Here is a 20,107-nt window from a genome sequence, read left to right on the forward strand (position 1 = left end):
GCGACAGAGCGAGGGCGAGAGTGCGGGCGACAGAGCGAGGGCGAGAGTGCGGGCGACAGAGCGAGGGCGAGAGTGCGGGCGACAGAGCGAGGGCGAGAGTGCGGGCGACAGAGCGAGGGCGAGAGTGCGGGCGACAGAGCGAGGGCGAGAGTGCGGGCGACAGAGCAAGGCGGGCGACAGAGAATTAAATTTGCTTCAACATACAATGTGAAATTAGAGTATGCAATTCAGAGCACACTAATACAATATACAGTCTATTGAGAATTAAATCTGACAGTGTAAATGGTCTATTAGCCACTAATAGATGATAAGAATGAGATACAAGGATCAATTAGCATTGTACTAGAGTACTTTACTTTCGGAGATGCAAGTCACTGCACTCTTCGGGTATGCATGCTCTGCCGATCTTGTTTCAATTAAGAGCAATGCCACAACCCACTCAATACGAGAAATACTCAAGGAGAGATAACATGCATCATCTTCCATTGCCATGTACTGGTATGCATCAATCACTGCCAAATAAGACCAATCTACGAAAGGTTATATTTTACATTGGAAGTCACATTGCACAGATCATAGAATCAATTTGGCTGCCATGTACAAAGCATACCATAATAAGGGCAATTATTTTGTTTCACACATCAGTTTTATCACTTGGTACAAATCAATTTGACCTTTTTTAATTTAACAAATTAATCATGTTAGTCATTAAAATGAACTCAAAATTGTGCAGAATGCAAACACTATTGATGGATGTAGTTCCTTTTTAAATGGAAAAGACAAATACAAAACACCATCATCCATACCTCTACATCTTGAACAGTCCGTGGTTGTGCAACACAGAGCATATTTAATAACTGGAGAATCAACTCTTCTATGTAAAAGAGGGCATCTTCTTTTGCTGAGAGGGTCGGATGCACCTGTCGTTGTACCTGCATCAAGAAACAAGATTGTAAATATCTCGTCAGGAAAATATTTATTTTGAACAAAGATTTGAACTATCATGAATCTCCCCCTCTTCTCTCACCATTAACATTCTTTTCTTTCTTGGTGTGAAGCCCATAATTTCTGCCTTTCTTTAATTTGTAACACATTCAGTATCTTTTGGGAAATCACTAAATCTGACAAGAGAAGACAATCACTTATAAATCTGCCAAGTATACAGTTTCCCCTTATCAACACAAGTCTTAAGCTCAAAACTGATGTACTGGAAGAAATCATCTATGTCGGAGAACACTTGGATCAACCTAATATTCACTGAAGAAACGCTCTTCAGGTAAACTGGAACACAAACACCAAAATCCTCAAGTTCAGAGCAGAAAATTTGCAAATCAAAAAAATTGGATGACGAACCTTTCAAAATAAAATTCACCAGAATTTGTAAGCTACAAAGCAAAAGGTAGAGCAGAGCAACATTTAACTAAACTTTCCCTCTACCTGCCCACTCCCAAGGACAGAGGAATGGATTCTCCATTTCTGAGACTAAGTTGTGACGCTGGCGCAGAATTCGTGGAGTTCCACGCCAGCAAAACTGTGCCACACCTGGACCGATTCACCTATTGGTAAGGGGCTAGCACCAGCGCCACATGGAACACAATCGATTCCAATGAGAAACGGTGCAGGATTTGCCGGTTTCACAATTGACACTCGGGAAGCTGACAAGCTGCAGCCGCATATACACACTTCACTCCCCACACACACACCATCTCAGCCAACAAGATGGCGGAAAGGATAGCAGCTCCACGCTTCACCGATGCCGAGCTGGAGACTCTCCTGGACGCGGTGGAGGAGAGGCCGATTACCCTGTACCCATGTTCAGGAAGGAGACTACAGCCGTCGCCATTCACCGTGCCAGGGCACAGATGGCGGAGGCGGTGGGTATCACCATATGGACCGGCCAGCAATGCCGGAAGAAACTGCACAACCTCCTCAGGGCGGCCAGGGTTAGTAGGCAGCACTCTGCCCCTGGCACCAACCCCCATCCCACACACCCAGAACCGTATCCCTCCCAACCCAGAGGGCTGTTAAATCCCCACCCTACACCACATGCCGCAACACATACCAGCCGCCATGGCCAGGTGCCCTGGCAACTGAGGCCACCAGTTACCCACCCCTTGGGCTACATGCGTCGGACTATCCAACACTTGTCATTTTCCATTTGCACACCCCCACCCCCAACCCAGGAGAAGACTACCCATAACCGCAGGAAGCAGGAGAAGACTGGAGGGGGAGCTGCCGGACTTGCAGCCCTTCACCATGGCAGAGCAGAGGGCCCTGGACGTGGTCAGTGGCCAGAAGGAAAGGGGGGTCATCGGGGTGGAGTTCGGCCCCGTGACCCGAGCACCGACGCTCAGAGCAGCCGGACACCAGCCCTACACCTGAGACGCAGGACACCCCGGAGCACGAGTCGGAGGATGACAAGGAATTCCCATCACAGCCGTCTCCAACACCCTTCACCATCCCAGAGACACTCACCTTGGTTGGGCACTTGAAGAGGCTCCTGGTCCACTACCTGGTGCGTACCACACAGTTGATCTGGTACAGCAGATGGAGGTAGGAAATTCCGATGGGGAAGACAGGCAACCCCAAGAACTAGCTGCTGTCTTGTTGGATTTTGAGCTTTGATTGTGGAGATGCAGTCACAGAGCCAGGGACTACACGAGGGGTTGTCGGCAAGCATCCGTACCCGAAGTGCAGTTGGAGGAGTCCAATGCATGCAGGAGCAGGAGGTGGTGAAGACCATGCATGCCACCCAGGGTGGCATACGCAGTGGAGGAGACGGTTTTGGCTATGGATCAGCATGTCCAAGGCCTTGGGCATTCTGTGCAGGCGCTGGCTGAGGCCCTGGACAAGGTTGCCACCTCTTAGGTAACCATGTGCCAAAGCCACCTGGAAATTGCAAGGGCGCTTCTGAGCTTGGCCCAGTCATAGCAGGCCATGGCTGAGAACGTCAGCAGCATTGCCCAGGCGCTGGCTGACGTGGTGCAGACATTTATTTTTAATTAAAACTTTTTTCAAACAGAATTTTTACATAACCAATAACAGAAAAATAAAAGAAAAATATTTAACAAAACTAGGTGGCTGTTATCATTGTACAAAAAGAGAATATACATTAAATAAACAGTTCCCCACCTAAGCCCGCCCCTCCCCCCGGATTGCAGCTGCTGCTGACATTTTAACACTCCCCTAAAAAGTCAAGGAACAGTTGCCACCGCCAGGAGAATCACAGCAAGGACCCTCTCAAGGCAAACTTTATTCGGTCCAGGCTGAGGAACCCAGCCATGTCACTAACCCAGGTCTCCACACGCAGGGTGGTTTCCAGTCTCTCCACATTAACAAGATCCGTCTCCGGGCTACCAGGGAGGGAAAGGCCAACAACTCGACCTCTTTCGCTTCCTGCACTCCCGGATCCTCTCACACCCCAAATATCGCTATTCCGGGATTCGGCTTCACCCTCGTGTCCAAACTCCTGGACATAGCCCTCGCAAAGCCCTGCCAGAATTCTTTAAGTGCCGGGCATGCCCAGAACTTATGGACATGGTTCGCTGGACTCCCTGAACATCTCGCACTGCTGTCCTCCACTCCAAAGAACCTACCCATTCTCGCCGTCGTCATGTGTGCCCGATGTACCACCTTAAACTGAATGAAGCTGAGCCTGGCACATGAGGAGGAGGAATTTACCCTGCCTAGGGCATCAGCCCACAGGCCCTCATCTTGCTCCTCACCCAGCTCCTCCTCCCACTTGCCCTTCAGCTCCTCCACTGAGGCTTCCTCCACCTCCTGCAGTTCTTGGTAGATGTCCGACACCTTCCCCTCTCCTACCCAGATGCCAGCCACCACCCTGTCTGAATCCTACGAGGGGGTAGCAACAGAAATGTCCTCACCTGTTTTTTGAGAGTCGCAGACTTGGAGGTATCTGAAGGCATTTCCAGGGGGCAGGCTGAATTTCTCCACCAGCGCCTTCAAGCTCAGGAAAGTCCCATCTATGAACAGGTCCCCCATCCTTTTAATGCCTGCCCTGTGCCAGCTTTGAAACCACCCCCCCCCCCGTCTATCTTGCCCAGAACAAATCTATGATTATTCCGTATCGGGGTCCAAACTGAGCCCCCCTCCTCCTTCCTGTGCCTTCTCCACTGACCCCAGACCCTCAGTGCCGGCGTCACCACCGGGCTTGTGGTGTATTGTGCAGGCGAGAACGGCAGCGGTTCCGTTACTAGTGCCCCTAGGCTGTTGCCTTTGCATGACACCGCCTCCAGCCGCCCCCACCTCCATTACCCATTTCCACACTTTTGAAGGATTTGGGGATGAAGATGGGAAGGCACTGGAAAACGAAGAGGAATCTGGGGAGGACCGTCATTATGACGTGGTGCAGACATAGTGGGAGGTGGCACAGTCAGAGAGGGAGATGGCGCAGTGATGTGACACAAACCCAGAAGGTGGTGGCATAGTCAACGGATGATGTGGCGCAGTTCCAGAAGGAGATGCCCACTCCCTGTGCTCCAGGGCCACGGGAATGCAGACCCTAGCCTGAGCCTCCAGGACCGGCAGTGCCAGGTGGTGGGGGAGCCTCAGGGGATAGCTCCGCTCGCAGCCCCGTCCCATGGAGTAGCCCAGAGGCGATCGGGCACTCCAAGGGAGGAGGAGGTGATGGGGCCCGTGCCGGTGACTCCGCAGGGAAGGTGCCAGAAAAACGCAGCACCTCAGATTCTTCACCCCCCCCTCCCGTCGCTGGTGCATCTGGTGGGTAGCGGGCAGAACATGGCAGCACCACGCCACCTGGGACACCTGAGCAGCATCTGGGCCCAGTCGCCCCAGAAGACTCACGCCAACGGTGACCCAGGTTGCAGGGCGGGAATCAAAGCAGGCTGCCTCCACTTGTGGGGGTGGGATGCAGTGCCCATGCCCTTAGCCAGTCTCAGTCACCTCGTTGGCAAACCTGGAGGTGATCAGAGCATCAGTGTGTGTTGGCCCTGGTGCACACATCGTGTGGCCACCCTTGCCTACCTGGGCTCCCAGCCCTGCCCATCCTCCCCTGTATCCAACTCATCGAAAGAGGACTGACGTTCCTCTTCCTCCTCCAGCACGTCACCCCTCTGCTGCCTAATGTTGTGGAGAACGCAGCAGGCCACCACTCTCAGCATCATGCTGGAGGACCCCTCCAAAGCAGTCCAGGCACGTGATCCACATCTTCGGGAGGCTGTAGCACCACTCGATCATTAGCCGCGACCGCAACGGATAACCCCAGTTGCCCAGGAGCCAACCTCCCACGTCTTGAATATGTTAAGAATTGTCGAGTGTGCCAGATCAAGGTATCGTGCGCACTGCCTGGGTATCAGGTGCAGACTGATGGTCACATAACAGCTACACGTTCATAGAGTGGAACCCCTTTTGGTTCGTGTAGAGCAGCCTGTCATCTACAGGTGCTCGTAGGGGGCCATGCAAACCCTGCTGCTCGGGCATCCTGGTGGGCTCGATCCACATTGAAGTGGATGTAATGAGCCGCCTGGGTATATAGTACTGTATTGATGCCGCCGTCAAGGTGACGGAGAATTGCGATTTGGCGTCAAATGGGCAAATACGGCAATTTTGGCATCGCAACCTATTCTCCGCCCAATCGGGTTTCGCAATTTAGCCATCAGCCAACGGAGAATCCCATCCAGAATCTCAAAATTTATAACCTTCTCCGACCACAACTCCACTCTATCCATTATTATTTTGCATGTTCAATGTTTCAAGGGCTGCTAATTATGATTTTGGGATTGATTATATTTTAAAATAGAATCCCTACAGTCCCTACCGAGGAGCCATTCAGTCCATCGAGTCTGTACCAATCCTCCGAAAGAGTACCCTACCTTGGCCCACGCCCCCATCCCATCTCCGTAACCCCACCTAACATTTTGGACACTAAGGGGCAATTATCATGGCTAATCCATCCAACCTGCACATCTTTGGACTGTGGGAGAAAACTGGAGCACCCAGAGAAAACTCATGCAGACATGGGGGAGAAAGTGCAAACTCCACACAGACAAGTGACCCACGGCTGGAATCGAACTCGGGTTCCCCGCTGTGAGGCAGCAGCGCTAATCACTGTGCCACCGTGCCGCTCACAGTTATTGTTTCATGAATGTACTGTCCACCTTCTTTAATAAACAAGACTTAACAAAGAAGGATTAATTCCTCAGCAGTTTGTGAGTATCCTAATGGGAAGCTCGTAATTTAACTACTAAAATAATCCAACTGGTTTATATAAGACAATGCAGTGAATTAAGGGATCAATCACTCTTTGGTATAGACTGGGCTGTAATACCAGATAGTTCTCTGCTGAAATGTTGAGGTGAAGACAAAAGGATTTATCCGTTGCTCTTGATAAATGCTCTCTTCATGGCAATAGCCCCAGTGTCCTTAAAAGGTGTAGGATGCCGATATCAAAGAGTGAAAGAGATTGCAGGGATAGAATTGAGTGTAAAGAGCAATTTATGGATGGAGATGGCAATTTTAAATGTTACTCATTGGTTGGTGGGCAACAAAAGTAGATCAGGCAAATTGAAGGTGATGGATGAGAATGACAGGATATGCACACAAAGCTTCGGACAAGGTTGGAGTTTATGAGGATGAAGGATGGAATCCCAGAAAGGACAGCATCAGAGTAGTGAAACCAGGATGTGACAAAGTTGTACAATACAGTTTCAGGAGAAGTTTATATTGAAACTCCAATAACATATGCAGTGGAGGCTCCAAATATAGCTGTCGCACTGAATTCCAATTAAATAACTAATTTGAAATGTCAATCATATATCTCCCTTTCACTCGTATGATTTCATTCATTGAGCAAAATGAAAAGTCAATTCTAAAATTGTTCATTTCAAATACCCCTGCTGTTCCATGTCAGACTTGAACATTATTATCTTGCGACAATATAGACACATCAGCCAAACGGCACACAGGATGCGTAACTTAACATTTAGATAACATGTTAGCTTAAAAAATTAACCGTAAATCGGCAAGTAGGTTCAGTCAGGGAAGTTGAAATATCTATATTTATCCTCTCTCCCCCAACCCCTCAAAAACCACTTCTTTGCAAATACTTATTTCTTTGCTGATCTCCAAGTGAGTAGAGGATGTCATGGATACCATACTGATAACCAACAGGAAACGCATTCCTCGTCATTCAAGATCGACAAAGCAATTTACAAAAAGAGTAACTGTCTCACTTAAAAGCACCGAATGCCACATTAAAGTTAGTGTTCCTTGCAGACATAAAATACTCCAGCAAACGGCCAAAACGCTAACATTCAACAGATGAGTCAGGTGTTTACTAGATTCAAATACATTTTTAAAACTCAATCTTCAACGTTTGTGATAACTGCCAGATATACGCTTTGCAGTCCAATTGATCCGGTTTAAAACTGCAATTCCTATTATTATGAATTAAGCCGATGTGGATAGTACTCAGCTATTTTTCATCAATGACATCAGAGTGGCTTTGTTGTCAAAGAGACCTAAAACACCAAGTTTGTGTGAAGGAACTAAATCAAGCAAATCTGATCAACAGCCAGGACTAAATATTCTCACTTTAACATGAAACATTCCCCATTCATTCTCTCTCTCTTCCTGGGGCATTGGAACCGGTTCGGGGGGAAGTGGGACCAGTATAAAGCGGACTGTCTGCACCTGGGCAGGACTGGAACCAATGTCCTAAGAGGAGATGTTTGCTAGTGCTGTTGGGGTGTTTAAACTAATATGGCAGGGGGATGGGAATCTATGCAGGAAGTCTGAGGGAAGTAAAACCGGGACAGAAACAAAAGGCGCTAAGGGGGAAAGTGTAAGGCAGAGAAGACATGGTCAAAAATCAAAAAGGGCCACAGTACAGAGTACAGCTCAGTGAATAGATCCAGTAATACTAAAATGAATAAAACGGGAAGTAAAAACTTAAATGGAAAGCGAAGTAGCAGGTTATTACATGAAGATATGGGTTCAACGATAAGGAAAATTAGGAGAAACATTAAAAGGAAAAATAACTTAGGAGAGGCTACTGATAGAGGTGTTAAGATTCAAAACGAGGTATAAAAGCCAACATAAGGGCACTTTATCTGAATGCTCATAGTATTCAGAATAAGGTAAATGAGTTGATGGCGCAAATCATCGTGAATGACTATGATTTAGTGGCCATTACTGAAACATGGTTAAAGGATGGTCACAACTGGGAGTTAAATATCCAAGGGTATCAAACTATTCGGAAGGAGGTGGTGTAGTTCTGTTATGTAAGGATGACATCCGGGTAGTAGAGGAATGATTTGATTTATCATTGTCACATGTATACAGTATACAGTGAAAAGTATTGTTTCTTGCATGCTGTACAAACAATGCATACCATACATAGGGAAGGAGAGACTGCAGAATATAATGTTACAGTTATAGCAAGGTGTAGAGAAAATATCAACTTAATACGAGGTAGGTCCATTCAAAAGTCTGATGGTAGTAGGGAAGAAGCTGTTCCCGAGTCGGTTGGTACGTGACCTCAAACTTTGGTATCTTTTTCCTGATGGAAGAAGATGGAAGAGAGTATGTCCGGGGTGCGTGGGGTCCTTAATTATGCTGGCTGCCTTTCTGAGGCAGCGGGGATTATAGATAGGATCAATGGATGGAAGGCTGGTTTGCGTGATGGACTGAGCTAAATTCACGACCTTTTGTAGTTTCCTGCAGTCTTAGGCAGAGCAGGCTTCATACCAAGCTGTGATACCACCAGAAAGAATGCTTTCTATGGTGCATCTGTAGAGGTTGGTGAAGGTCGTAGCTGACATGCCAAATTTCCTTAAGTCTTCTGAGAAAGTAGAGTCGTTGGTGGGCTTTCTTAACTATAGTGTCGGCATGGGGGGGACCAGGTCAGGCTGTTGGTGATCTGTACACCTAAAAACTTGAAGCTCTCGACCCATTCTACTTCGTTCCCATTGATGTAGACATGGGCATGTTCTCCACTACGCTTCCTGAAGTTGATGACAATCTCCTTCCGTTTTGTTGACATTGAGGGAGAGATTATTGTCGGTGCACCAGTTCCTCTGTCTCATTCCTGTACTCTGTCTCATCATTATTTGAAATCTGGCCCACTACGGTGGTGTCATCGGCAAATTTGAAACTCGAGTTGGAGGGGATTTTGGCCACACAGTCATAGGTGTATAAGTATAGTAGAGGGCTGAGAACACAGCCTTGTGGGGCACCGGTGTTGAGGATGATCGTGGAGGAGGTGTTGTTGCCTATCTTTACTGATTGTGGCCTGTGGGTTAGAAAGTTCAGGATCCAGTCACAGAGGGAGGAGCCGAGGCCAAAGCCACGGAGTTTGGAGATGAGTTTCGTAGGAATGATGGTGTTGAAGGCTGAGCTGTTGAAGAAATCGGTGCTATGGAGGATAAGGTTGAATCCATTTTGGGTGGCAATCAGGAATTGTAAGGCGAAAAGGTCACCGATAGGAGTAGTCTTTCGGCCACCAAATAATAACATCATGGTGGGGGCGGGGATAAACAAAGAAATAACTGATGCATATAGAAATGGTACAGCAGTTATCATGGGGGATTTTAATCTACACATCGATTGGTTTAACTAGTTCGGTCAAGGCAGCCTTGAGGAGGGGTTTATAAGTATATAAAACAAAAAATGTATCCATGATAGTTTCCTAGAACAGTATGTAATGGAAGCTAAGAGGGAACAAGCAATCCGAGATCTTGACCTGTGTAACGAGATAGGATTGATTAATGATCTCATAGTTTGGGATCCTCTCGGAAGGAGTGTTCATAATATGGTGGAATTTAAAATACAGGTGGAGGATGAGAAGGTAAAATCAAACACTAGTGTTTTGTGCCTAAACAAAGGAAATTACAATGAGAGAGAGAAGAGAAGAGCTGGCTAAGGTAGACTGGGAGAAAAGACTATGATGAAACAGTTGATGAACAGTGGAGAGCCCTCCAAGTGATTTTTCACAGGGCTCAGCAAAGGTTTATACCAACAAAAAGGACTGTAGAAAGAGGGAAAATCGACCTTGGATATCAAAGGAAATAAGGGAGAGTATCAAATTGAAGGAAAAAGCATACAAAAGGCAAAGATTAGTCAGAGACTAGAGGATTGGGAGATCTTTAGGGGTCAACAGAAGCTATCAAGAAGAGCAAGGTAGATTATGACAGTAAACTTGCTCAGAATATAATACGATAGTAAAAGTTTCTACAAGTATATAAAACAAAAAAAGATTAGCTCAGGTAAATATTGGTCCTTTAGAGGGAGATTTAATAATGGGAGATGTAGAAATGGCTGAGGAACTGAACAGGTTTTTTGGGTTGGTCTTCACAGTGGAAGACACAAATAACACACCAGTGACTGAGAGTCTATGACAGGTGAGGAGCTTGAGACAATTGTTATCACTAAGGAGGGAGTGATAGGCAAGCTAATGGGGCTAAAAGTAGACAGATTTCCTGGCCCTGATGGAATGCATCCGAGGGTGTTAAAAGAGATGGCTAGGGAAATTGCAGATGCACTTGAAATGAAATGAATTAAATGAAAATTGCTTATTGTCACAAGTAGGCTTCAAATGAAGTTACTGTGAAAAGCCCCTAGTCGCCACATTCCGGCGCCTGTTCGGAGAGGCTGTTACAGGAATCGAACCGTGCTGCTGGCCTGCTTTCAAAGCCAACAATTTAGCCCTATGCTAAACAGCCCGTGTGTGATAATTTACCAAAATTCACTAGACTTGAAAATTAGCAAACGTGACACCACTGTTTAAAAAAGGAGGTAGGCAGAAAGCGGGTAATTATAGGCTAGTTAGTTTAACTTCGGTAGCAGGAAAGATGCTGGAATCTATCATCAAGGAAGAAATAGCGAGGCAGCTGGATGGAAATTGTCCAATTGGACAGACGCAGCATGGATTCATAAAGGGCAGGTCGTGTCTAACTAATTTATTGGAATTTTTTTGAGGACATTACCAATGCAGTAGACAACGGGGAGCCAATGGCTGTGGTATATCTGGATCTCCAGAAAGCTTTTGACAAGGTGCCACACAAAAGGTTGCTGCATAAAATAAAGATGCATGGCGTTAAGGGTAAAGTAGTAGCATGGATAGAGGATTGGTTAATTAATAGAAAGCATGGGGATTAATGGGTGTTTTTCTGGCTATCAGTGGCTAGTGCTGTCCCTCATGGATCATTGTTGGGCCCACAATTGTTCACAATTTAAATAGATGATATAGAGTTGGGGACCAAGTGCAATGTGTCCACGTTTGCAGACAACACCAAGATGAGTGGTAAAGCAAAAAGTGCAGAGGATACTGGAAGTCTGCAGAGGGATTTGCATAGGTTAAGTGAATGGACTAGGGTCTGGCAGACGGAATACAATGTTGACAAATGTGAGGTTATCCATTTTGGCAGGAGTAACAGCAAAAGGGATTATTATTTAAATGATAAAATATGAAAATATGCTGCTGTGCAGAGGGACCTGGGTGTGCTGGTGCATGAGTCACAAAAAGTTGGTTTACAGGTGCAACAGGTGATTAAGAAGGTGAATGGAGTTTTGTCCTTCATTGCTAGAGGGATGGAGTTTAAGACTAGGGAGGTTTAGCTGCAACTGTATAAGGTGTTAGTGAGGCCACACCTGGAATATTGTGCTCAGTTTTGGTCTCTTTATCTGAGAAAGGATGTACTGACACTGGCAGGTGTGCAGAGTAGATTCACTAGGTCAATCCCAGAGTTGAGGGGTTGACTTATGAAAAGAGGTTGAGTGGACTGGGACTGTACTCAAACATATAAAATTATGAAGGGAATAGATAGGATAGATACAGGCAGGTTGTTTCCATTGGTGGGTGAAAGCGATAGGATAGATACAGGCAGGTTGTTTCCATTGGTGGGTGAAAGCAGAACTAGGGGCATAGCCCCAAAATAAGGGGAAGCAGATTTAGGAGTTTAGGAGGAACTTTTTTACCCAAAGGGTTGTGAATCTATGGAATTCCCTGCCCAGTGAAGCAGTTGAAGCTCCTTCATTAAATGATTTCAAGATAAAGATAGATCGTTTTTTGAAGAATAAAGGAATAAAGGGTTATGGTGTTCGGGCGAGAAAGTGGAGCTGAGTCCACAAAAGATCAGCTATGATCTCATTGAATGGCGGAGCAGGCCCGAAGGGCCAGGTGGCCTATTCCTGCTCCTAGTTCTTATGTTTATGTTCTTATGCACCACAAATTGCTCTTCTTCCACCGTGGAATAGCAGCAACATCTTCAACGTCCCTCATCCTCTACTATATTATAGATCCTCAACTTTAAAGATTTCCTTCCTGTCTTGGAACAGGGTAGGGCGACAGTTGTGAAAGAGTACTCTTTCAGTAAACATATAAAATCGAAAATGCACATATGTAATGTCTGTTGCATGTTAAAGACATCCCAAGGTGCTTTACAGCAAAGTTATATTTGAACTGTAGTTTTGTGGACAAACGCAAAGTGGAAATAATGTTATTTCTGCAAGTGGCAAACACAACAGACTCTCCATCCAAAGCTAACAATCCCGTCTTGCCCTAGAAAACCTCCAAATACACAGCAGCCAGCGAGCAATGCAAATAGCCACTGACTAGCAGAACCAGAAGTACCCACCAGTGGCCAATGGCCCGCCACCACGAGAAGGCAGGGCGGGAGGATGGCTAAGATACTGGGCAGAAACTCTAATATTTTATTTTAATTTGTAAGACTTGGAGGAAAGGATACTTTGCTCCAGAAGTGATTTCACGAAGAAATAGGGATACGGTATATTAAAACAAACTTTATCACTAACACTTTATCACACTAGAATATAATGTGCACTTACTCCTTAAGCAATACTACTCAATACAGCAAATAAAATACCCTTAATTGCTATCTTTATTCCCACTTAAACAACAGCTCTCAAACCACCTTAAATACCAATGGCACATAAAGAATATCTCTGTAAAGTAAGTATTCCTGAGAGTGATCTCTTGACATTGCTTTACAGAAAAGCAATGCCTCTGTCAGACCCATGTAAGATCTCTAGCTGTATGTCTTCAAGAGCTTCTTTCTCCATTTGTTTCCCCTTTGTCCTCAGATAGGTCTGCACTGCTTTAAATACTGTTAAATACTGTTAATCTATTTTAACTAACGTACAGTGAGAGCAAAACTGCTTCATTGTGGATATAGCTTCCTTCAGCTCTGTATTGCAGAGAGCAAAATGTGACTTGTGGTCACAGCTTCACCCAGAAAAAAATTGACCCACAAAATGCCTGATACCTTAGATCCACTCAATAATGACATCATCTTACCAAGCTGAAAACTAATTAACTCACAGGGAATCCCCTTAATCAAAACAAAATTATATTAGCGCAAGCTTTTTACGATACTTTAATTGCACCTCTAGTTCCCAAAATATACTTGCCTTTCAAACTGGGATTTCTTTTAAAACATGACTGCAGCAGTCAAACACACTAATCCAGGCTTTTAACCCTTATTTCACCAAATACTTATAATGTCTGAAATTCCTACATTCATCGCACCAGCCATTAACTCTGTTTCTCCACAGATGCTATCAGGCCTGCTGAGCATTTCAAGAACTGTTTTCACTTGGGGACAGCGTCTAACCTTGCCACAGAAAGAGTCAGGCCAAGGAAGCCTTCCCATCGATTAAGAGTATGTTGAATTGTTGATAATGGATTATGGTGTTCAGACTTATTAACCCAAACCTTTAACAAAAGAAAAATACTGCAGATACTGGAAATCTGAAATCTGAACAGAAATATTCAGCAGGCCAGGCAGCATCTGTGGAATGAAAATAAGAACTACAGATGCATCAGGTTTCAAACATACACAAGGGCACAGAAAAGGGATCTGAAGGGAGGGGAGCAAAGATGCAGCAATTGCCCTTTCACCTTTTCCATTCCCAGCATTCTGTGCCCCAAGCACTCCCTTGAAATGAAACAGTGCTGCTCAGGGTACGGTCTCCTCCATATTGGAGAGATCAAAGGCATACTGGGTGATAGCTTTTCTGAACACCTCTGTTCAATCTGCAAACATGAAACTACCTTATGGTTGCTAACCATTTTAATTTGCCAAACCAAACTGAGACACCTACACTGTTCCAATGAAGTTCAATGGAAACTAGAAGGGCAGTGCCTCACTTCTCAATTAGGCACTTTATAACCTTCTGGACTTGACATCAAGTTCATACAATGTCCACAGTGCAGAAAGAGGCATTTGGCCCACCGTGTCTGCACCGACTCTCTGAAAGAACATCCTAGGCCCCCAGCTTATCACTGTAACTCCACCTAACCTTTTAAACACTATGGGGAAATTTAGCATGGCCAATCCACCTAAACTGCACATCTTTGGGAGGAACGTGGAGCACCCAGCGGAAAACTACGTAGACACAGGGAGAACGTACAAACTTCACACAGTCACCCAAGCTCAGAATCGAACCAGAGTCCCTGATGCTGCGCAGCATTGCTAACTACTGCACCACCGTGCCGTCCTACACCAAATTCAGATCATAACTACTGCTCACATATTTTGGGACATCAGATGCTGACCATGATTCTGCCATATATTTAGGTTGCATTGTGTACCAAAAACAATCTCTCTCTAAATGTTGGAAAGACCAAGGAACTGATCATTGACATCAGGAAGCATAGCACGACACACACTCCTGTCTGCATCAATGGCTCCAAAGTGGAGATGGTCAATAGCTTTAAGTTCCTGGGGGTCATCAGCACCAACAGTCTGTCCTGGTCCACTCACGTTGATGCAACAGTCAAGAAAGCCCAACAACGTCTCTACTTCCTACGGAAGCTAAAGAAATTTGGCATGTCTGCATCGACTCTCACAAACTTCTAGATATGTGATACAGAGCATCCTATCCAACTGCATCACAGACTGGTATTGCAAATGCTCAGCCCAAGATCGCAAGAAACTGCAGAGTGTGATGAACTCAGCCCAATGCATTACACAAGCTTGCCACCCCACATTGATTCTGTATACACCTCCCGCTGCCTCAGGAAGGCAGACAGCATTATCAGAGACCCCTCCCACCAAGGCATTGCCTACTTCCAGACCCTTCCATCAGGCAGAAGGTACAGAAGTCTGAAGACCCGCACATCCAGATATAGGAACAGCTTCTTCCCCACAGCTACAAGACTCTTCAACGTCTTCCTTCGGACTGATCTAATCCCTGTAAGAACACTATACACAACGACCTATGCTGCTCTTGCTCATGTACTTGCTTCATTTGGCCCCTTGTTCCGCACTGTAACCAATCACTGTTTGTCGATGTACCATTTGTCAATGTTCTCTGTTGATTTTTTTTTGTCTACTATGTACGTACCCTCGGCCGCAGAAAAATATTTTTCACTGTACTTCAGTATATGTGACAATCAAATCAAAAATCATTCTAACCTTCCATCCTCTCACAGACCTTCCCTTTTGTCCTCTCATCCCTCCTCTCCACTCCTTGCTTTGTATTTGCTTACAATCTGTGGTATATGTAACATGTTCTACTGCTAATGAAAAGTTACCAGCCAGAAATATTGAGGGGAGGGATTTTCCATGCCCTCCCGCTGCATGTTTCTTGGTGGCTGGAGGTGGCCTGCCGTTGTCCAGCAATGGGATTTCCCATTGAATCCATCAGTGTCGCCGGGAAACCCATGGCAGGGTTCACCATTGGCGGGACTGAAAGATCCCACTGGCAAGAACAGCCAGAAAATCTCTTCAAACCCCCTAATTAACTAATTAACTCTGCTGCTCTCTCCACAGATTCCAGCCTTTTCAGTTTATATCCCAAAAGTTGTGAAGCACTGTTTAATTGGATTCATACCAAAGAGTAAAGTAGTGAACTTTCTACAAACTATAGCTTTTAATTTAAAAAACAACTTTCAAGGTATAAACTGCTGCTCCCCTGTTTTGCATTCTTGGAGCAAAAACGTCAGTTTATGTGTTTTAGTTGGTGCTAAACAAAGCCAAAGCTGTGCCAAACACATTTTTTTAAAAACTGGTGTTGAGCTAAGTGCAGATTGTAGAATGGTTACAGCACAGGCCATTCAGCCCTCTGTATCCCTGCTAGTCTCCAAGAGCAACTCATCTAATTCCAATGCCTCCACTCTTTCTCCTGAAACTGTTTTTTTCTCCAGAAAATTAACCATTTCCCTTTTGAAAGCCATGATTGACTCTGCCTAGGGCAGCACGGTGGCCTAGTGGTTAGCACAACCGCCTCACGGCGCTGAGGTCCCAGGTTCGATCCCGGCTCTGGGTCACTGTCCGTGTGGAGTTTGCACATTCTCCCTGTGTCTGCGTGGGTTTCGCCCCCACAACCCAAAAATGTGCACAGTAGGTGGATTGGCCACGCTAAATTGCCCCTTAATTGGAAAAAATAATTGGGTAATCTAAATTTATAAAAAAAAAAAAAATGATTGACTCTGCCTTCATCACAACACTCAACCATTGCATTCCAAATCCCCATCTACACACTGCGTAAAAGAATCATGATGTGGAGATGCCGGCGTTGGACTGGGGTGAGCACAGTAAGAAGTCTTACAACACCAGGTTAAAGTCCAACAGGTTTGTTTCAAACACGAGCTTTCGGAGCACGGCTCCTTCTTCAGGTGAATGGAAAGGCTTGTTCCAGAAATGTTTATATAGACACAGTCAGAGATGCCCCGGAATGCGAGCACCTGCAGGCAATCAAATCATCAAAGATGCAGAGAGAGAGGTAACTCCAGGTTAAAGAGGTGTGAATTGTCCCAAGCCAGTTCAGTCGGTAGGCCTCTGCAAGTCCAGGCTTGTTGGTGGGGGCCGAATTCGGCCCCCACCAACAAGCCTGGACTTGCAGAGGCCTACCGACTGAACTGGCTTGGGACAATTCACACCTCTTTAACCTGGAGTTACCTCTCTCTCTGCATCTTTGATGATTTGATTGCCTGCAGGTGCTCGCATTCCGGGGCATCTCTGACTGTGTCTATATAAACATTTCTGGAACAAGCCTTTCCATTCACCTGAAGAAGGAGCCGTGCTCCGAAAGCTCGTGTTTGAAACAAACCTGTTGGACTTTAACCTGGTGTTGTAAGACTTCTTACTGTAAAAGAATCATAGAATCCCTACAGTGCAGGAGGTCATTCAGCCCATTGAATCTGCACTGACCATCCAAAGAGCACCCCACCTAGGCCCACTCCCCCACCCCATCCCCGCAACCCCACCTAAACGTTGGACACTAAGTCAATTTAGCATGGCCAATCCACCTAACCTGCACATCTTTGGGTTGTGGGGAGAAACCGGAGCACCCAGAGGAAACCTATGCAGACATGGGAGAACAGTCACCTAAGGTTGGAATAGACCCAGATCCCTGGCACTGTGAGGCAGCAGTGCTAACCACTGTGCCACCCAACAGGTTGTTCCTCAAGTCACTTTTTGTTCTTTTGCCAATCACCTTAAATTAATGTCTTCTGATTCCCAACCTTTCACCAATGGGAAGTTTCTCCCTATTTTTCTGTCCAGATCTCTTGCAATTTTGAACAGCTGCATCTTAACCAATGCTTCTCAAATCACGATTTCCATACTTCTGTTAGCAATCCAGCACATTAATGATCTGACTGTATTTGCAGAATAACAGCATTGCCTTCCCAAGACCAGAGCTTCAACATAAAAGGGGCCCTAAAACACTTGCAATTTTTAATCAGGTACAATGCCTTCATCGGACGATGCTTGAAAGGTTAGCCACTCCTGATCTTGATTGTTAACAGTTTTGTGTGGTCATTGGAAGAAGTTTACATTGCATATTAAAAAACAGCAAATATTTCCACTTCACTTCTGTCCAATCTTTGCCTTTATATTGGCAAAATGCCATGGCTGCTATGGAAAAATTACAAACACTGAGCAAACAAAGCTATCCTTCAGAACAAAAATCAAAGTTGACATTCCAGTGCAGTAGTGAGGGACTGCTGCACTGTCCAAAGTGCTATCTTTTGGGTAAGATGCTAAAATCAGGTCCCATTTACTCTTTCCAGTGGATATAGAACATTCCATGGTACCATTTCAAAGAAGAGCAGCAGAGTTATCCCTGGTGTCCTGGCCAATATTTATCCCTCATTAATATGTGGTCATTACCACATTGCTGTTTATGGGAGTTCAGTGTGCAGAATTGGCTGCTCCTTCATTACAACAGTGACCACACTTCACAAGTGCTTCAGTGGCTGTAAAGCATTTTTTGAGATGCCCAGTGGTCATAAAAAGTGGTATATAAATTCACGTTTTTCCTTTATCCAATGATAATGAAATTGGGTCGTGCGTTTAGCTACAAGTTGGCATTCAATACAAACTTTAAATTAATATCAATCATAAGTGGAATAATCAAATCAGTACCCACCTTGGAATACAAATATTTACAAATTACTCAATACTTCGTAGCTGATACAAGTGAAGAGGACACTCAGTAGAGCGCATACCACAGGCTTACTGTGCTAACTCAAAGTTATTACAATTATACAGCCTTTCCTTGAGGCTAAATTCCCTGGCTGATTGGTGATCTGTAACTACAAAGCTGAATTTTCTTTTCTCCATTAGGAACTTTCATCTCACCGAGGAGCCTCGCGACCAATCCACATCCAACAACCTGCTCGGAAAACTCTGCCGACATCTTGACACCGTCTCAAGGGCAATTAGGGATGGACAAATACATGTTGGTCTAGCCAATGACACCCATATCCCACAAACAAATAAATAATATCACTACAGAAGCCAAGGCAATCAACAACATTCAAAATAAAACCTATAACATTCTAAAAACGTAAATTCACCACATCTCCCAATGTTAACCAATGATTTCTTTAAATTCCAGGATCCATATCCGCATCTTCGCCAAAAACGAATCAGTTTCTTCCTTGGGCTATACCCTTTCTGTGTACCAGGGAATCCTGAAATCTATCTAGTAGATTTGGAGATAAGGCGGGATTTACTGACCACCCTGTCGTATGTTTTTCAGAGAGGGTCCGCCAGCGGGATCTACCGGAGCCACTATTGTCAATGGGATTTTCCGTTGACAGCACCCTCGTCGCCGGGAAACCCATGCGCCGGCTTGGGACTGGTGTTTTCCGCCATGTGAATAGTCGGTAAATCTCGCCCATTTTAGTATCAAACAGACTAACAAATAGGGACTTAAAACATTCCTTCTGCCCACCTTCAATGGTGGAGGCAAGTATCAAATAACTACAAGCAACAATGCAAAATGAATCATAAGAGTAACAAGAAACATCCAGGAACACCAATTTTATAGTCAATGTCCCATGGTATTGCACACAAGGTGTTATGATGAGGTATATAGTCATGTCCATCAGGATTAGGAGAGGGGGATTACCTGGAAGAGGGAGCAAGGAGGATGGGGAGCAAGGTGGAGAGGAAAGCAAAGAAAAGGAGAGGTGGCTGATATGGAGAAAATCATAAGAACAAACTTTTATTAGCTGAATGGCCTGTTTCTGTTATGCAACTCGTCATGATTCTATAAAATTGTTCACTTTTACATATATCTACAAAGGATCACCCCTCCTTCCCCAATACCACCCCAACACTACCACTCTTCTTGGCTTTGGTTCCTGGGGATTTCCAGCTGCTGTGGACAAGTATGTGTGGAGAAATGCATTATGGGAACTGCACCACAAAAACCCAGGTCACTTGACAACAAGACAGAATTAGGACTGGGAAGTTCTCACTTCTTGTTGAAAAATGTGAGAAACATATATGCATCATTTCAGTTTAGTTTTAATTTGCTCCTGCTGAACTACAGTATCCCAGAGTGTACAGCAATAACCCCAGGCAGAAAAATCATAAATAACTGTGACAAAGGACAATAACTTCAATTGAAGCCAATCCAGAGCTGAAGCGTTTTCTGCATGAGTCTAGAAAATGTATGTTTACATTACATTCAGAGAGATAGTGATTAAGATGCTTTGATGTTAGCCTCTTGTCAGCCAAAATTAATCATGGAAAACAACCAGCTTGTTTCAGTGCCTGTCATTGGAAGTAACAGCATTAATGGCAGTTTCAGTAAGAATTCAAATTAAGCATGGCATGTAAGGGGAATTTTAAACAGACTAACTGAGAAT

General features: G+C 45.1%; 1 protein-coding gene across 2 annotated transcripts in view; it reads right to left on the minus strand.

Annotated features, from left to right (window-relative positions):
* Window positions 1-20,107, minus strand: part of sos2 (son of sevenless homolog 2 (Drosophila)) — a 148,993-nt gene that overhangs the window by 116,699 nt on the left and 12,187 nt on the right. For both annotated transcript variants that reach the window (XM_038778276.1, XM_038778275.1), the window contains exon 2: window positions 807-932. In XM_038778276.1, the coding sequence (XP_038634204.1) occupies window positions 807-932 (126 nt within the window). The remainder of the gene's footprint in view (window positions 1-806; window positions 933-20,107) is intronic.

This window comes from Scyliorhinus canicula, chromosome 2, assembly GCF_902713615.1.
Source record: "Scyliorhinus canicula chromosome 2, sScyCan1.1, whole genome shotgun sequence".
Classification (NCBI taxonomy): domain Eukaryota; kingdom Metazoa; phylum Chordata; class Chondrichthyes; order Carcharhiniformes; family Scyliorhinidae; genus Scyliorhinus; species Scyliorhinus canicula.